The following is a 19,255-nucleotide window of genomic DNA, read 5'->3' on the forward strand; positions in this document are numbered from 1 at the left end:
AATATTTACTATCCTATCATGTATGTATCTTTTTCCTTTGTTGACGATCAAATAGATTTATGGAACTCGTAAAAATTCATATACGTACATATTTCATATTTGAATTTGGAAAAATCATATTTTCTCTCTCTCTTTCTCTCTTTTCTTTTTTTTTATTTTTTCTCACCAATTTATGTTCTAAGAATTAATATTGATTATGATCTAATTATACGGAAATAATTAATAATTGCAATTAGTAGCAATACAAAAAAAAAATTTGCACTTTTTAATATAATGAATTTCAATAAAAATAGATGTAATTAATGTACGTAAATCCCTCGTATTAAATGACAAATTTGTTTATATCATATTATTTGTTTGCATTAAAATAACATTAATGAAATTATACATTCAAATGTAATAAATAACGAGACAGCATAAAATGTTTAAAAGTTTATATATACGAGATGTCCTTCCTATTATCGTCCTATTTTTCTCTCTCTCTCTCTCTCTTTCTCTTTCTTTCTCTCTCTCTCTAAAAAAAAAGAAAAAAAATATGATATGTAGGAAGCACGTCTTCTCCGGGTGGTCGATAATATGCCAACAAACAAAGCTTGTCGATAACTTTTCGACCTCGTGCACGCGCCTATTCGTAACATATGTATACATATTCTCTCGCAGTAGATATTATTTAAAGAAAAACATCTGGCTCTGTTTCATTCTTACTCATTAATTTATTCTTCGCCTTCGTCTTTCTTTGTCTCTCTCTCTCTCTTTCTCTCTCTATTTATCTATCTATCTATTTATCTATCTATCTATCTATCTATCTATCTATCTATCTATCTATCTTTCTGACTATTTTTATCTCTCTCTCTCTCTCTTTCGAATAATTTAAATGAAATTATCTATACGTTGAAAAATGTCTTTCCATAAATCCTTATTCGAATACACCGCAGAGATTTAGTAAAGTATTCTTAAATTAAAAAAGCTACATATACGATGTCTAATAGATTCTCACTCGTATATAACAACGGACAAAATAAAAAGATCTTTTTTTTTCTTCTCAAACAATGAACAAGTGTGACCGGATAAATGAAGAATACGTAGAACGAGTAAAGTGACACTAATTTTCTCTTTTTCTTTGCTACAAGTATAGAACATATTCCGTCACACATGCTTTACGTTTTGATTTACAATTTCCAACGAAGTTGACGGTAAATGAGACTGAAACTATTATTTTCTTTTTATGCTTTGTTTTCTATTCTAAAGACAACAATCATAAAGTAGCAATTTAAATTCATCGTTTAACATATTAGGTATATTTCAATGTTGCTTTTTGTACCTACACAAAAGTTATATAATGTCATAATACAATAGTATTATTTATAACGGTATAATTATATTATACTAAATATATTGTATAATACATTATATTGTATACTATATAATTTTAATAATACAGTTATATATTACATTACATTAACATAATAAGTTTAATACTTAGTATAAAAAATATAATATAATTATAGTATACTAAAATTATATTATATATATTACATTAAAATATTTTATAATTTTGTATACTAATATTTTAGTATAGTATAATATAATTTTTTATTACAGCATATATATATATATATATATATATAAATAATTTATATTTAATATAATTTACATTATACCAAAATATATTAACACAATTAAATAATAAAAACTATGAAACATCTTAGGATATGAAGTAAAAATTGATTTCGCGAGAATAAAATGAAATAAACGTAAGTTAAGATTTTTCATCCTTTCCAATAATTTTTCTTCTTTTGCTTTCATTTGCAATCCTTTCTCCAAGGCAATATAGAAAGTGTGAAATTCCAAAGCGCTTCTTGAACGTGACATATACAGATACAAGTTAATCTATTCCATGTCGTCATTCCATGGAATAGAATATAAATTGCTCAGTGTTCACCCATGAACTTTTGCTCAGTTAGAGCTTTACTCAGTAATAATACCTATATGTATATATATAAAGAGAAACTTAAAGACGTTCCATCGATGTTTAATTTCAATGATTAGGTTACCGAAACATACTTGTATAAAATGATAGCGAGAAATCGTCCGAGACGTCGTGTCTGGAAGTCTCCAAGACGATAACCTTGTTTACCAGTCTCTGATGGAACTTGAAAATATTCTGAGATAGATTGTCGTCTTTCTCTCTCTGCCTTTTCCTCTCTCTTTGTGATATCGAATTCCCTAGATACACCAGCCTATTATGTTCTTAATTATGAAAAAAAGAATTTCGATTGTATTTTATTCTTATTTTTATTAATTTTAATAATATTTAATGTATACATATAGATATCTCTTGATATATATTATAATTATATTATAATAATAAATATATTATATAATATAATTATATATTTTTTAAATATTATACTATATAATAGAATTATATTAAGTATCTTTAGGTATTATTAATTATAGTATACCTACTAAATATAATTATACTAAGTAATAATTACAATATAATACTTTATATATATATGTATATTGTATTATACTTTGTTATTGTTAAATTATACTAATGTAGTTAGTATAATTTAAGGTGTAAATTTTATATTATATAATATTTGCTTCTTAGATAGAAACTAAGTCTTTTACAAATTACAGAGGATTAATCTCTCTTCTTTATCTCGTCTACTTTATTATCTAGATAAAAGAAAAAAATATAATTTTTATTGTTCGTCACAATGGATGCAATTAGCTAAGTTTGAAATGAGCTAAGTTTGCCACGAAATGCGAGACGCCATTAAAAAAACTGGTCGAACGTGAAACAATCTAACGAGATGTAGGCATATTTCTTTGATACTCGCGTACCGATCGACGGATTGATTAATAGAGAATGAAAGTAAAACGCGGATGGAATCGCGGACGAGTCGATAATCAAGGTCATTTAGCAGTTGCGCGATCACCGTCATCATCGACCACTGTTGATTGAATCCGTGATCATGATCGTGATCGTGATCGTGATCGTGATCGTGATCGTGTGCATGATCGTTATCGTGTCCATGACTAAACCGCACATTTCTTATGTCATCGTACATTAAAACCTAATTTTTTCATAAAATCATTAGATTGATACACGCAATAAATGTTTATCCGGAAGATAAACAAGATAAACACTATTCGTGCAAAAAGTCGTAAAAATGAAAGCGTGAAAACTGTCATCAAGATTTCTTTCGTAATCCTAATCAACCTGTTGTATTCATTTTACGATACAGAAAAATCAAACAAATGGATACACATATTCGAATAAGCGGCGAAATAAAAAGGATTTTTATTGTTAAAACAAAAAAAAAAAATATATATATATATACATGTATTCTAAATGATTATAAAAATATATTATAGATACAAATATAATGATTATTTTTGTATAAAAGAATGATTAAACTGTTCATAGTGTAAACAGTTCAGTTATTGGTTAATTTGTAACGATTGACCGTAACCCCCATCAATTTTAAATAATAATAATGTTGGACTTATTTAAAAAGTATGCGGTCGATTGTTATGCCATAATAGACTACTATATTTTAGAAGTATTATTTATTATTCAACGAAGAAGATTCTAGTTCAGGAAATTATTCATGAAACGAGATCATTAAAAATTGTATATAAATAGAAAAAATTGCATATAATAGAAAAATATATTTCTTTGAAATAATCGAATATCATGTTTTTTTTTTGTAGTAAGAACAACAGTATTAAAGAACAATTAAAAGTTTGTAATAATAATCAATAAATTTTGATCAAACGTTTTCTATTAAGTTTTTAATTCTTTCGATCTAATTGGACATTTTCGGTATAAGTTTCATCGGCGAGACATTCATCAGTTCAGCAAATTTAGCAGAGTCTTTTATTTGATTCGGATGATATGTTATTCCACCTTCTTTGTCGACTTTCGCCATGGCAGATCTCTCTACATCACCAGCTACGAGAACAGATAATTCACCGGACTTTGGAAGTTCACGAAGTTGACAAAGCAAAACTGACAATCTCTCTTTAGAACCACAACAAAAAGCATCAGGATCGATAGCCATAAAACAATGTCCCAGATTAGCAATTTTGTCACTTTTTTTCCAAGAACGAATATTAGGTCCAAAATTGCTACCAGAAAGAATACCACAAAGAACTTCGACCATTGTGGCAAGACCGTAACCTTTATAACCCGAAAATCGTTCTTCACCGCCCAAAGGCATCAATAGAGTCGCATTGTAGGCATCACTAGAGTTTGTTGTAATTTTACCCTGATTGTCGAGTGCCCAACCAGGGGGTATCGGTTCATTCTTTCTCAAGGCCAATTCGATTTTTCCTAGTGCCACAGCGGTGGTCGCTATGTCCAAAAGAAATTCGTCTCCATTTTCCGCAGGCATTCCTAACGACATAGGATTTGTTCCCAAACCAGCTTTTTTACTACGTGTTGGTGCCATTAAAGGACTCGTATTGGTACAATTGAAACCTATCAGATTTTGTTCCATAGCCATCAATGTGTAATAAGCACAAATACCAAAATGATTTGATCCTCGTGCTGATACCATACCAATTCCATATTCCTTAGCTTTTTTTATTGCTAATTCCATGCAATACTTGCCGATTATCTGACCCAAACCATTTTGTCCATCGACCAAAGCTATCGCCTGCAAAAAAGTTTAGTCGACCTTTATAAGAAGATTTATCTTTTTCTAGTTTTTCTTCATTTCACAAATGGTCTCTATGCTTTTAAAGTCTTCAAATTTAACAAATCATTTTCTGCAATATATAGATGGAAATATAATAATATTTTATAATATATATATATATATATATATATATATATATATATATATATTTATACATAGAAAGAGAGAGAGAGAGAGAGAGAGAATATCTCGAATATTTACTTTCGACACGAATTACGATATTTGATCGTCGACTCGTTAATGATGTTGCCGATGACGCAAGAATGTTAACACATGCTCGTTCATTTATTATGCACAAAGCACGGCATATACAAGAGACAAGCACGCTCGATCGTTAATTAGACGTAGTAAAGGAAAGATGGATTTAAGATTTACGAGTCGGCAACGAATCTTATTGTCGTGAGACAGATGACGTCCTTTCTCCCTCCCCCCTTTTCTCTCTCTCTCTCTCTCTCTCTCTTTCTTATCGCTTGTTAATATAATACGTCAATGTTGAACGCGATACATTTAGATCTATATAAATCGAAGAAGAAAACGAATTATTAATGACAATAATTGAAAGATCATAATAAAAATAATTATTTTTTGATTATTTACGATACAATGAATACGTTCATATGTATAAAATGTAAATATTATTTTTGAGAATAAAGAGAATGACCCGAAAAAAAAATATACAAAGAAAAAGAAAGAATAGGAAAAAAAAAGAAGAAAGGAAAAGAAATAAAAAAAAAAATAATTCTAGAAAACAACAATAAAATTTGATAACTTTGAAAGCAAGAATACCAATGTTTCGTAATAAAAATTGTTGTGAACCTTAAAGTCTTGTACGATATTTGGTTTGGCAACAGGATCGATGATTTTATTTTTAATGTCGTTCACGTACATCTGCATTCTGTTCATACCATGACTGAAGTGACCACGATAATCAGACGTCATTAAATGACATGCTACGACGTGAGCGTCTTCCTTGAGTGTTCCCACCTTGCACAGACATTCCTCGATGAATCTGACTACCTCTTCCTTTGGTATAACCATATCACTCGTATCGCAATTAGACGTCATATTTCTTGTGGCAAGAACAACACCAACAATGTCTTCTTTTCTTCTCGGAATTTGTAATACTCTATACCGCATTCTTGATATGCAACAAATTCTGATAAACGAGCTAGCACGATTACAGATGATCATTTTCTTCTTTTTCTTTTTTTCTTTTTTTTAGTTCTTTCCTTGTTTTCTCTAATCCTATCTTCCCGATTCAACTTTCTCTCGTTTGAATCAAATCAATACAAGATGAAATATTCAAATCTCTCGACTTTCAAACTTTATTATCTCACTTCAACGTATTTATCGATTAAATAAACTTTATTACTTTACTTTTCAAAACGGTATATTTGTTAAAAAAGAAATCAGAAAATTAAATTTAAAAGTTATGCGGCAATATTGGATCGGTCCATACGGCCCACTCACTGAATTTTTATTTCAAAGATCTCGGGTTATCGTTCGGGTCTTATCGAAACGCTACGACGAATGACACAACATTATTTCTTCCAAAAAAGAAAAAATATCTACCAATTTAATAACAAGAAATAAATATTCTTCGTCAGACTAATTTACTTGTTTGGTCGAATTAATCCCATTGATTTTTATTTTTCTCTTCATTCCTTCCTTTTTCTTTTTTTATCTCTGTTTTATTATTAGACTTCCATGAGTTCAATATTAGCAGACCTTACGATCATATATCACTATAATACGTAAAATTTAAATTTGCCGCTTTTCTTGCTTCCTATGTCGGATAACACATTAAAATTACGTAACTTATCACTTAAATTTTAACTGATACTTTCGATATATCTTGAAAGCACACCATTTTTTTATTTTCTCGATCTCTTTATCTTCCTTGAAAGTCTTCAAAAGTATTTAAACGTATCACAAACAATAGGAAATACGACATAAATGATAAGACGATAAGATCGATCGATCTATCGTAAACGAGTTGTCGTCGTTGTCGTCTTGATCGTGTCCCAACACAACGTTTATTTTTTTTTCTTATTGTTGTCGACAGTGCTCGCTTGAAATTTTCTGTTGGACGGCCTGGATGGTAACGCTCAAGTGGGCGCCATATTCAAAATTGATTCACACATTCGACTCAATTTTCCAAAACTTACGTACGTGAATTAGACGCGATATATTTTTTTATTGATTTTCATTTTTTCTTCTCCTTTTTTTCTTTCGATTTTTCCTACATTTGGCTACATAATAATAAGTACTTAGTCGTTCGAACTCTCAAGAAATGACATAATCGACCAAGTACACCAGGAGAATCCTTGAACGTTCGCACGCACATGTACACACACACACATACAAACGTACAAAATACATGATATTTAAGTATGTGGTGAATAAAAAAGAAAGAAAAAAAAAGAAAAAAAAGAGAACATTTACATGGATTAGGTGGCGTTTCTATACCGTTATCTCGCATGCATATTTCTTACAAAACTGATTGGTTTGACCAGTACAACAAATAAACTACATCGGGTGTAATAATCTAAAATGTTAATTTTTGTCAAATTTCTGTATAAGGAGAAATCAACGATTTCTTATAGAAAAGATAGCGAATTTTTGTTCATAAACTTTATTATTTTCTTCATACGAATTAAAGAAAAATAAAAAAAAAAACATTTCTACAAATTTTATCATAGATTTTTCGAGAATCATTATTAATAAAAATCGTTACCGCTTTCGATTTAATAAACTAATAATTAATTATTATTGTAATTAATTAATTCCCATAGCGCTTAAAGTCTATATACTATAAATTATAAATTTATACGCTATAATGAGTTTATAAATTTATATACTTAAATTTCATAGTCTAAGGTAATAGTAATGGTAAAAAAAGAAAAAGAAGAAATTGAAAAAAAAGGAATTAAATATATAAGTAAGTGAATATAGTAAATATATATATATATATATATATATATATATATATATATATATATATATACATACGTGAATATACAATGTAGATATTACGTACATATGGCAATGGTAACGTTTGAATATCATTAAAACTAACGAATAAATATTTGCGTATCTTCTTACGATCTATGATATTTTTCATATGGTATATACGTACATGTACATACATGTATAAGTTAAAAACACCTTCTCGATCTATCGCTTCGATTAACTCGAATAGAAGTCGATAAGCATAAATCATTTGTGTAATAGATTCTTATTTGTGTGTATATGTATATATATATATATATATATAAACATGTATGTACAACGTGTCCTCATTGACGACAAAGCGAGAGGCAAATTACGATCGAGTTAATTTGATAAAGTACATAAATAAAAATGAATAAAAATCAATCATTATTGTCCTTTTTTTTAATTTTTCATTTACATAAATGGCGAATTAAATGGAGTAAATGGGATAAAACAAATTATCATCATTTTTTCCTTCTTTTTCACCGTTTCTTCTTGTTATAATTCCAAATTTCCAATCGGCAATGATCTCTTCTTCTCCTTCTCCTCTCTCTCTCTCTCCCTCTCTCTCTCTTTCTCTCTCTCTCTCTTTCTATCTTTTTTTCTCTCTCTTTCTCTCTCTCCTATCTTTCTCTCTCTCTCTCTCTCTTTGTCTCCTTCCCTTTTTTATTCGACCTCGATTCTCATTATCATCGAAAGACTCTTTCTGTAATATCACTAGCAAATATTCTACCGATCTACCACAAATGAGAAACATATTATCGCAACTCTCGATAAGCAATGAATCTTTCGTCTTTATTTTTTTTTCTTCTGGTATATCTTATATACGATAATATATATTTTCAATATAAATATTGAATATAATATAGACACTATATTTTTCTATATATAAATATATATTATAAATTACAATTTTATATACTTTAATAACATTATAAAAATTTATATATATTAATTTGTAATATTTTATGAACTATAAGTTTTTATAACAAATTCCATAGCAATTAAATATTTCTTAATGGTTTAAATAAGTTTATTAAATCGAAGAATTTATAGAATGAGTCTCTTTTTCGTATGAAGAAAATAAAACCTATAATAAATAAATAAATAAATAAATAAATATAAATAAATAAAAATGTAAATTTTTAATCTCTTTAAAATTTCATATATTGTTGAATGAAACCCAAGAAATGTCAGAGTATAATTTCACTTAAAATATAGAACTTATCTTGTATCAATTTCAGTATTGATCTTTTATATCAATAAAAATAAAAAAAGAATTGATAAATAAATTAGATAAATAAATATATTAATAGACTGAATAAGAAAGTTCGGGAAGTCAAGGCGAAAAAAAAGACGGGGCAATGTTACTGAATATAAGAGTGCGAGTATCGTTTTTTCTATGATCGAAATCGTTCAACCGACATGATAATTTGATTAATTAACAAACGTAATCGTTAATACGATTCCCACATTCATATATCAGATTCTTATAAATATCTACATTTATCTACATATAATATTATATTATATAATATATTTATGTGCAAAGAGGAATAACGCAAATATTCTCACGATAGATAATTCGGAGAAATCATGTCATCGTTTTAAAAAGATCATATTTATGAATTATCATCATTATCAAAAAAAAAAAGAAAAATGGAGAAGAAGAGAAAATCTTATAAAAATCGTAAAAATTTTTAATACTTAAGTACTTACAATTAGTCTATAATCGATCAGAAATAATCATTGAAGAAAAAAAATAATCGATTTAAGCTTGACATTGTGAAGATATAAGATGATTAATGGTAGGTATATATGTATTATCTATCGATAAGAAGTTTAAAGTAGACAACGATAGAGCGTTAATCGACGTTAACAAGTTATTACGTCATGAAATGCTTGATGTTATCTCAACTTTATACCTGTCGTATGTAAAAAACGAATGAAGGAGGAAGTGCGAATAGTGTAGGAAAAAAGAAGAACGATATAAAGAAAAATAAAAAAGAAAGAAAGAAAAAAAGGAAAAGGACTGTTATATTAAAAAAATTTTTACATTTTCGACAAAGAGAGAGATAGAGAGAGAGAGAGAGAGAGAAAGTATTATTATGAAAAAAAAAAAAAAGAAAAATAGATTTTTTCAATTAGTATTATTCGATCGTTAATTTTTTTCGATAATCGAAAATTTAGATCAAATGATATCGATAAGAAAATATAAAGATGTGTTAAAGATAAAACTAACAATATCTTTTAGTGTACACATGATTTATCTGTTTCTCGAAGACAATTATTATAGTACCGTTAACACGGCGAATAAAAGATGAATTATAAACCTCGTCTCTTAACGAATATAAATCTCACATTGTTTTAGAATTTAGTTATGACTTTAGTTAAGAAATTCTCTGTGAAATCTCCGGCCCGGGATTTTGGCAAACTCAAAAATTACATTATGTACTAACAGCAGTAACACCAAACAGCAAACAGCAAATAATAAAAAGCCACAGAAACTGCAAGAGCAGCAGTACCAAATGAATTGTAGCTAAATACAAAGATAAAATGTGTCTCGCCAAGATGCGTTTATGCATCTTAATTCAGCTGCCATGACATTTGAAATATCTGAATAGGAAGAGAGAGAAAAAAAAAGAAAGAGAGAGAGAGAGAGAGAGAAAAAAAGAGATCTATAAATAAAAAATTCAAAATCGAATATATCGTACATATATATCGAATTGAAATAAAAATAATGAGTAATTTAAAATAAGGAATATTTTTATCAAGAAAAAAGGGGTAAGTATCGATTCGACTCGATTAATAATTTTAATTGTGAAGAATAAGAAAAATCACGCGAGAAAGTTAAAACTCGTCGTCATTGTCTGCATACGAAGTCTACTCTCTTTCTCTTTCTCTCTCTCTCTCTCTCTCTTTCTGTCTCTCCCTCTCTCTCTCTTACTCTCTATGAGGAGACTCTATTTACGCCTAAGAGTCTGCTTAAGCTAATAATAAACATGAAAATAGGTTTGCAACCCTTGCCGTCACTTTTGGCGCGTTTCTCAGCTCGCATTGTTCTAAGCTCGAATATCATAGGTTATACATATTCTCATACGAGTCGTCGAAGGGAAAAAAAGAACAAAAAAGGAAAAAAAAAAGAAGAAGATGTTAAATCGTTCATTTTGATTATTTCTATAAATTTATTTGCTTCGATTGTATTAAAACTTATCTTAAAGATTTCCTTCGAAAGATAAATCTGCAAGTATGATATTAAAAAATATTGTTTATAATGTAATATGATTCGTGTAAATACATGCGTACACATATACACACACACACGCCACAAACATATCGACATATCGAATTACCTTTGGAACCTGCTCTTATCGATTCGATCTGTCTGATACTTAAATATTTTACCTTGTTTTACATTTTCTTTTTTTTTTTTTTTTAAATGATTAAATCGATAAAATAAGTCTCTCAGATTTAACCGGTTCTATTTAAATAATCGAAAATAATAAAGCAAAAAAATATCGTTGATAATATGATAAAACCCGTGTACATGAGTGATACATGTATGAATTATTCGTACTTATAGATTCGACACGTTCCTTAAAGTTTTACTTGCTAAACTTTTAAAGTTAAATTTTTTACTTATTTCATATAAATTTTGTTCTTTATTTTTTTCTTTTTTGTTTTTTTGTTATAATTAACTCGATAATAAATCTCTCAGTATTAATTGGTTATATTTGAATGATCGAAAATAATGACAATTAACGATGATAATAATAATAATGAAAATAAAAGAGACTCACCAAAGTGTTCTGATATCCAAGTCCATATTCGTCGTTTTCTCTTATTTCCGAGGACGCCATCTTGAATTGTTACCCCGCTGAAGAAACGCGCGGTATTCAAAAAATTCAGGTAAACGGTGACGAAGAAATTAGAAAAAGAGAGAGAGAGAGAGAAAGAGAGAGAGAGAGAGAGAGAGAGAGAGGAATAGATGGAGATTAGGTTGGGTTAGGTCGTCACTTCACTTAAACACACGGCTATGCTATTAATGATTGTCTGAAACGGGTCTATTTCTCTCTTTTTCTTTCTTTTATCTTTTGAAATCTCATCGATGATGAACTCTTCACGATAATCACTTCCAAGTTTTCTTTCCTTTTTTCTTTCAAATTTCTATTACTATTATTTATTATTATTTATTATTATTATTTTTACTATTATTATTTTATTATTATTATTATTATTATATATTCTCGCTATCAATATTATAATATACTAATATATTACATTACATTAAGAGTATAATTTAAACTTAAGAAAACATTAAAAACTTCGTAAACGAATAAATAATTTTATAATGATAAAATGAAATAAAATTTTTTAAATATAGATATATATATATATATATATATATATATATATATATATATATATGTATTATTGAGTATATGTACTTAATTATGTGACTTTGAAGTTACATGCCATTATAAAGAGTTAATGCATAACCTCTCGATATTAATTAATTCGCGAATATATTATATTATATTATACATATATATATATATATATATATATATATATATATATATATAAAATTGCTGTCATTAACAAGACGATATTAACTGTTTCGCGTAGTAAAAGTTATTTATTTATTTACCCTCTATTATTTCTATTTTACCCTTCGACAATCCTTTTTTTCTACCGCGCTTTAACGTATCTAAAGAATAAAAAATATTAACGTTCACGATTGAATCTATCCGATAACGGAGTCGATTGGTTTTACCGGTAAACAAACCGAAAGAGAGAACTTTCCAGACGATCTGAACTTTTCGAAAGCAATGACGTTAATAAATTAATCAATAGATTCATTCAAATAATTCATTCTCGGTGACGATAACGTTTATTTTTTCCAAAAGAAGACAGAGAGAGAGAGAGAGAGAGAGAGAGAGAAAGAGAGACAGAGTACATTTTTTATCAACTAACAAATATATTTTCAAAATATCAATTATACGAATGTATTAAAGAAAAGTTGTTGACTCGGAAAAGAAAAAAATAAGATAAGAAATTTGTGAACAGTCGCATTCTACGTCTTACAAAAAAAAAAAGAAAGAAAAAAAGAAATGTTTTATCGATTACTAAATATATGTACTTGCAATGTTTTAAATCTACTAATGCATTTAAGAAAATCTGTAAATATAAAATATTTATATATATGCATATATACAGAGCAAATTAAAACAAAAAGATATTTTTAAAGACTCACGTTCTATGTATCGAAAAAAATAAAATGTTCTTCCGATCAGCGAGCGTATTTTCGACATATCAATTATGTAAATATATTATGTAAATATATAAAAATTTAAAACAACAATAAAAATTTTTAAACGCGCGCGTTTTACTCATTAAAAAAGAATAAAATGTTCTACCAATTAGCAAATATATCTTCAATATTTTAATTCTATGAACGTATTAAAAAAAAATCTGTAAATATATGTAAAGAACCAAAAAAAAGCAAAAAGAAACAAAACAAAAATTTTTTAAACACTCGCGTTCTACATATTAAAAAAAAAAATTTTTTGCTAATATATACCATCAATATATCGTAAATTCTACGAAAGTATCAAGATTTTTTTTTCAATATGCAAAAAAAATAAAAAAAAAAAGATAAGAAATATGTGAACACTTGCGTTTTGTGTTAAAAGAAAAAAGGAAGAAGAAAAAGAAGAAGAAGAAGAAGAAAAAAAAAGAATAATGTTGACCTTATCGATTCGGAGGATGATATTAAAAGCTTTCGAAAAATCGCTCTTGTGCTTCCGTACGATCTCATTTCGAAACCTGTTGAAATCTCACGACTTTTCTATTTAACGATAAACTCTCTTCCTTATAACAAAGTACACAAGAAAATGGATTTACGAAAAAATTCACAGAAAACACACAGTGACGTTTAATAATTCGTTCTAATGTTACTGTCATCAAAACGACGCGTGTCTCGACGACCCAAACAATAACATTCGAATGTTTTCAATCACGATCTTTCTCTCTCTCTATTAAAAAAAAATAAAACCGATCAGAAATAACAACTCGATTCCGACGAAAAAATATATTATTCTTTATTTCTTTCTTCCTATCTTTCTTTCTTTCTTTCTCTCGCCAATTATTCTGCGTTACTGAACCCCGAACGTAAGAGACTAGTTTCGAATTTACGAATAAGCAGCACTATCTGGTGGTATCGGTCGTTACTATATTGCCTTGGTATGTGTGTAAGTGTGTGTATATATTCTTTCGTTTATTTCATCACTTTGATATCAATTCGAATGAATCAAAGTTAGAATTTATTGTTTATCATCACAAGGACGAATAACATAATTTTTTCTACCTGCATACGTAAATATAATATTATAATATTGTACAAATTTGATTAATATTTTCCTATCTCAATGATTGTTTACGTTATAATAAAAGTTTAGAATAAAAAAAAAAAAAGAAAACGTCTAATTAATCAAAACTATGACTCATGCTAATAACAAATAACAAAGGATAACTAGGTTTTTATAATAATAATAAAAGTAAATCACAAGTTTTTGACGACATATATATATATATATATATATATATATATATATATATATATATATATTTTTTTTTTTACACGTATACATACATATATATATATGTATATATGTATATAGTATATAATATATAATATATAATATACAATATATAATATAATATTTAATATATTATGCAATATATATTATATATACGCATACATATAATATATATATATATATATATTATAATATATCATATATATGCGTATAATGTATAAAAAAATTCGCAGAAGCTTAGAAAAATTAAGGACCCGGGGGTAGAAGAAAGAGAGCTTAGGTATAACCTTCGATCGGTTGAATGAAATAACCGGTCGATCTTTTAGAAAAAGAAGAAAAAAACGATGCTGAAAGAACCCGTCGAAAGGGTGAAAGAAAGAGATAGAGATAGAGAGAATCGTGCTGGTATTCGTTTACTCGTTTACTACAACGCGAATTCAGATTCGGATAATAAATACGAAACTTCTTATTATTTACTTGCCGGTAATTTTAAGACGCTTCTAAAATATCGTTATCGAGATCACGATTTATAATGAGTACAAACAAGAATAAAAAAGAAAAATAGATGCGGAAAATACGTATAGACGCCGCGACACGGCTCGCGTGCCGCATCTGACTGTCCGGCCGGACGGTCGCGAGCCGACTGATAGATAGGTATATGTATGAATGTGGGCGGCTGAGATTTCTACTGAAGTTTTTTGCGGGAAAATCAAAATCCTCGAACGCACAGCGTACGGATAACTGCGGCTAATTGACGATACGTTTTTCTTCGAATATCATCGGACAATGTACAATCGTTTCCGTCTAATTAACTTTGTTTCAATAGAAAAAACAATCATTGATGATTGATTTTAAGACACGTTTTTAAAATTCATTCCGTGAATTTTCTTTTTGCTTACTAACACCACCGTCTACGATCTTTTATATATTTTGAATGAAAACTATTTAACGATAGAACGAACAAGTAAACGATATCTCTTTTTCGCAATTATTATCTCACATGACACGAGACTTTAATCGATTATTTTAACGTCATGTGATCTAGCTAATATCTTAGATAAATATTTGTCATTCTTATGAACCGCATTGCCTTTTTCTTTCATTTTTTTTTTCTTTTCTTTTTTTAGCCACATCGGAATTTTTCATCGAGTTTATTTTAATGGTTAACGCTTTCCTACGGTGTTCCCCTCCTTGAATTATTATCTTTTTTTTTCTTTCTTTTTTTTTTGCAGATTCTTGACTATTTTCATTTGATCGTTAAATTCCTCGTTTACATTTACACTATACTTTAACATTATTGATTTGACTCTGAACAAATATCCTAACAAAAAGATTCGACTGTTGAGATATTTTTATTCGACAGAAGTAGCGAGACGCTAAATGTTCGTCGAAGGCACTAATTTCGTCTACTACGTGACATTTTTAACGATTGAGGCCAAACTGTTGGTAATTACTTTTTGGACCTTGAAAGTATTACGTTGTATGTACGAATATTATCTACAAAGTGTACATGTAAAATATTATAATTAATAATTCGTATTGTACTTTTAAATTAACATTTTATATGCATATAGTTGTGCATACAAATGTCTCAAATGAAACAGTCATCGTATATTAAGAAACTTCTTTACGATATAAAGGATAAGATTATAGGTATACAAAACGTATATAAGAGTCACATCAAAAGAGTATAAACATTATATATTATATATCCTCGATAAACATACAATAAGCATTGCAACGACATAAAACACTTCAGTATCTTTTAACATTGATATTATTTTTAAAAAGGCCACCCATATTAATACTGTATTTAATATACAATTTGTGCGATCATATAGATTAAGTCTCAAAAATATGTGTATCATTTTTATCCCTGAATTGTGTTATAAACCAGTTCATACATTAGATTTACATTGAAATTTGTTCTATCATTATAACCTGTACATATTCTTGTCAGATAAACTTCATTAATAGTATAATTCAAATATTCGGATATTCGACAAATATGATAAGTTATGTTACCCTTAAACAACATTATGAGCCTTCAGATGTATTAGAATGTTCTGATTCTGAAGAATTCGGTACAGCTGAGTCTATTAATGACACAAATGATGAAAGATGGAAAGATTATTTAAGTCAAAAAGAAATCGTGTTTTATAGTAATAAAATAATGCTATACTCACATATAATAATGATCAAGATCACAACACATATAATACCAATGATGATCATCATCTTAAGGTTTTTCCACCAATATTTTCTTTTAAGTTTACCAGCTTGTTGTTCAAACTGTGTAGCACCTTGTTGTAATGCATCAGCTCGATTTTCAAGCTCTGACAATTTTTGATCTCTCTCCAATACTCTCTCTACATTAACTTTCATTATTCCCACCACTTCGTTAATCTCAGCTTGTGTTTGCTGCAGCTTTTTGCTAGATGCTGCCTGCTGCATATTCCGTGGTCCACCAATTTCAACTTCTGTAGAATTCCCGACTCCATCCATATTTCTAAGATGGATGAAATTAAAGAAAGAAAAAATGCTTTATGAATAAAATCTTACTATATAATTTTGTGAATATTATGATATTAGATTATTATATCTATGAGAAATCTAAAAACAATTCGTATCTCATTGAGAATGTCACAGTTTATGTAATACTTAATCGTTGAAGGTGAAATAATTTACATTAATTTGCAAGAACAACGCCCATAACCTATCTACCAAGTACATATTTGCTAATGAACGATTGAAATATTGCTATATTACTTTATCGTAAAAACAATCTAAAAGAAAACAGATGTAGCAGGTAAACGGGTATTCGCACCATATTAATATACTTTGCCCAAATAAGTATTTCCGTTTGTCGTGTCAAACGATGAACTTTATAAAAACAATTTCAAATGCCAAAACTTTTTCAAACGATATTAATTATTATTGTTTTTATATACATATATACTTACACGTATTATAAATGCTAGAAATCAACGTAAAGAAAAAAAAAAGACAAAAAAACACACGCAATTATACCCGGCTACGAAAAATTCCACAAATTTACGTCAACGACGAGTATGGTTTACAATAGTATGACACATAAAATGTAAGATGGCGTGATACTAATGATAAAGATATAACGCACAATGTTTGCGTTATTAAAAAAAGATAAACGTTGTCGTAACAGAACGTACAAAAAAATAAAAAAAAGAAAAATTTAGAAGAAATACATTATATAAAGGAAACAAGATAGTACTGTATAATTATAAATATGTATATATGTATAAATTTGTACGCATTATTATCTCTATGAATTTTTTTTTCATATTATTACCGACTGTTTTTAAAATTGCAAACATGTAAAACGTAACGCAACTGGTACCATCTTACAAAGGCAAATAACTTCAGATAAATGACGACAGGTGGCGTTGACAGTTCTTAAATCTAGTTAAAAAAATCTAAATGCGATCGATAGAAACATACTAAACTAATAATGAAATTATCTTTTCCTATGTATATACAATATATTTTTTAATAATTTTATTTTTTCTCTTATTTATCAAAAATTAATAAATAATGTAAAATCTAAGTTCATCGTTAAAAATCAAAGAAAATCAAATCGAAGTACCTAAATCGAGTATTTGTAATAAAATATATACGAAATAAGATTCTTTGAAAAATATAAAGAGTAAATATACATATACATATAAATATATATGTATATATTGTAAAAATTTATCATTTTTTAAATTAATTAAGAAAAAAAGATAAATTAAAAATTACTCACCGTTATACGCATCCATGATTGATTTATTTTTGTTAACAATCACGTAGGCACTAGTATGTATCAAAGTTCTACGTAGAACTCGATAGTGACTTCGCGACGAAAATCACGACAAGTGCATAAATAGAAGATCTTGCGGTTGATCCTGCGCATAAAGACATCGCATTCTTGATCAGGACCGTACGAAAGTAGATCACTAATTCTACTGACATCTTTAATCTTTAATCTTTAATCTTTAATCGTAAAAAAAAAAGAAATAATTATTTTATTCTATCAAATCATCGTTAATTTTTTCATAAAAATTTATCCATTTTTATTATTGTATATGTTACAGTATCTTAATAAAAATCTAAATTTATTTCGTTTTATGATAATAAAAGAAACATATATATATATATATATATATATATATATATATATATATATATCAAATTCGTATATTATAAAATATGAAAGAAAATATTAAATATTAAATTATATTACAAAATATATACAGAAAAATTTGTATGTTTCATACAATATGAAAACTTAAAAATCTGTAAAAAAAATTAAATATATTACAATGACATACTAGTATTTTATATAACAAAAAAAAAAAAGAAAACGAATAATATGAAAGTAATCTATTCTGTCGTTTATCGAAATCAATTCCAAAATAAAAATCTTTTTTACATCGTTTAATTTCACAAAAGATGATGCACATAAACGAAAGGAAAGAAAAATTTCTTATAAATCATTATCGTATAGTAAGAGAAAAGATACAGGGCTTGAGACGAACTCTATTACGTACCTGCATTATACCCCAGCGGGGTGTGTTCGCGCATGGGGGTTGATACGACGGGGGCGGCCTTTATTGACTGCATATTACGTTGCGCCTGCGCAGTATGTCGTACTTTAACGCGATATTTGATTCTATCGAACATTAACCATCGATTCTCTGATTTTACGCGGAAATTTCAAATTTCTTCATTGTATAAGATAGTACAAGAAACAAATTGTTGATTAAAAAATCGTATCACCTTAATCGATAACACGCGAAATATATGGTTTTATTATGATATTACTGAAAAAACGAAATTTTCGTTGATATATTGAAAAACATTTGTTCGAATTTAAGGGAAGCACATTGAGGGATAAGAGGACACAGAGGGGTAAGGACTAACGAA

At 27.9% G+C, this 19,255-nt stretch overlaps 3 protein-coding genes across 9 annotated transcripts in view; all 3 read right to left on the reverse strand.

The window, feature by feature from the left end:
• Nucleotides 1-14,977, reverse strand: part of LOC124422113 (chloride channel protein 2) — a 31,497-nt gene extending 16,520 nt beyond the window's left edge. Inside the window, exons 1-2 of one of the 6 annotated variants that reach the window (XM_046958131.1) lie at nt 14,793-14,977; nt 11,510-11,586 (exon numbers count right to left, since the gene is read on the reverse strand). In XM_046958131.1, the coding sequence (XP_046814087.1) occupies nt 11,510-11,569 (60 nt within the window). In that variant the 5' untranslated portion in view covers nt 11,570-11,586; nt 14,793-14,977. Of the gene's footprint in view, nt 1-11,509; nt 11,883-12,360; nt 12,775-13,462; nt 14,142-14,788 lie in introns of those variants that run through there. The other 5 variants (XM_046958132.1, XM_046958133.1, XM_046958127.1 and 2 more) reach the window with 5 other exon arrangements.
• On the reverse strand, nt 3,665-7,202 carry LOC124422116 (uncharacterized oxidoreductase YjmC-like). The gene is made up of 2 exons (XM_046958143.1): nt 5,532-7,202; nt 3,665-4,673 (listed from the first exon to the last, which is right to left on the reverse strand). The coding sequence occupies exons 1-2, from the start codon at nt 5,904-5,906 to the stop codon at nt 3,822-3,824; spliced, it is 1,227 nt and encodes a 408-aa protein (XP_046814099.1). The 5' UTR covers nt 5,907-7,202; the 3' UTR covers nt 3,665-3,821.
• A 1,016-nt stretch (nt 14,978-15,993) lies between the features above and the next one.
• Nucleotides 15,994-18,234, reverse strand: LOC124422119 (synaptobrevin-1-like). Of its 2 annotated transcripts, none has more exons than XM_046958148.1 (3): nt 18,093-18,234; nt 16,498-16,820; nt 15,994-16,407 (listed from the first exon to the last, which is right to left on the reverse strand). In XM_046958148.1, exons 2-3 carry the CDS (start codon nt 16,814-16,816, stop codon nt 16,349-16,351), a joined length of 378 nt encoding a protein of 125 aa, XP_046814104.1. In that variant the 5' UTR covers nt 16,817-16,820; nt 18,093-18,234; the 3' UTR covers nt 15,994-16,348. The 2 variants fall into 2 exon arrangements, with proteins under 2 accessions (XP_046814104.1, XP_046814102.1); XM_046958146.1 differs by lacking the exon at nt 18,093-18,234 and adding an exon at nt 17,275-17,434.
• Between the last annotated feature and the right edge of the window lie 1,021 nt (nt 18,235-19,255).

Source organism: Vespa crabro, chromosome 2, assembly GCF_910589235.1.
Source record: "Vespa crabro chromosome 2, iyVesCrab1.2, whole genome shotgun sequence".
In the NCBI taxonomy this organism is placed as follows: domain Eukaryota; kingdom Metazoa; phylum Arthropoda; class Insecta; order Hymenoptera; family Vespidae; genus Vespa; species Vespa crabro.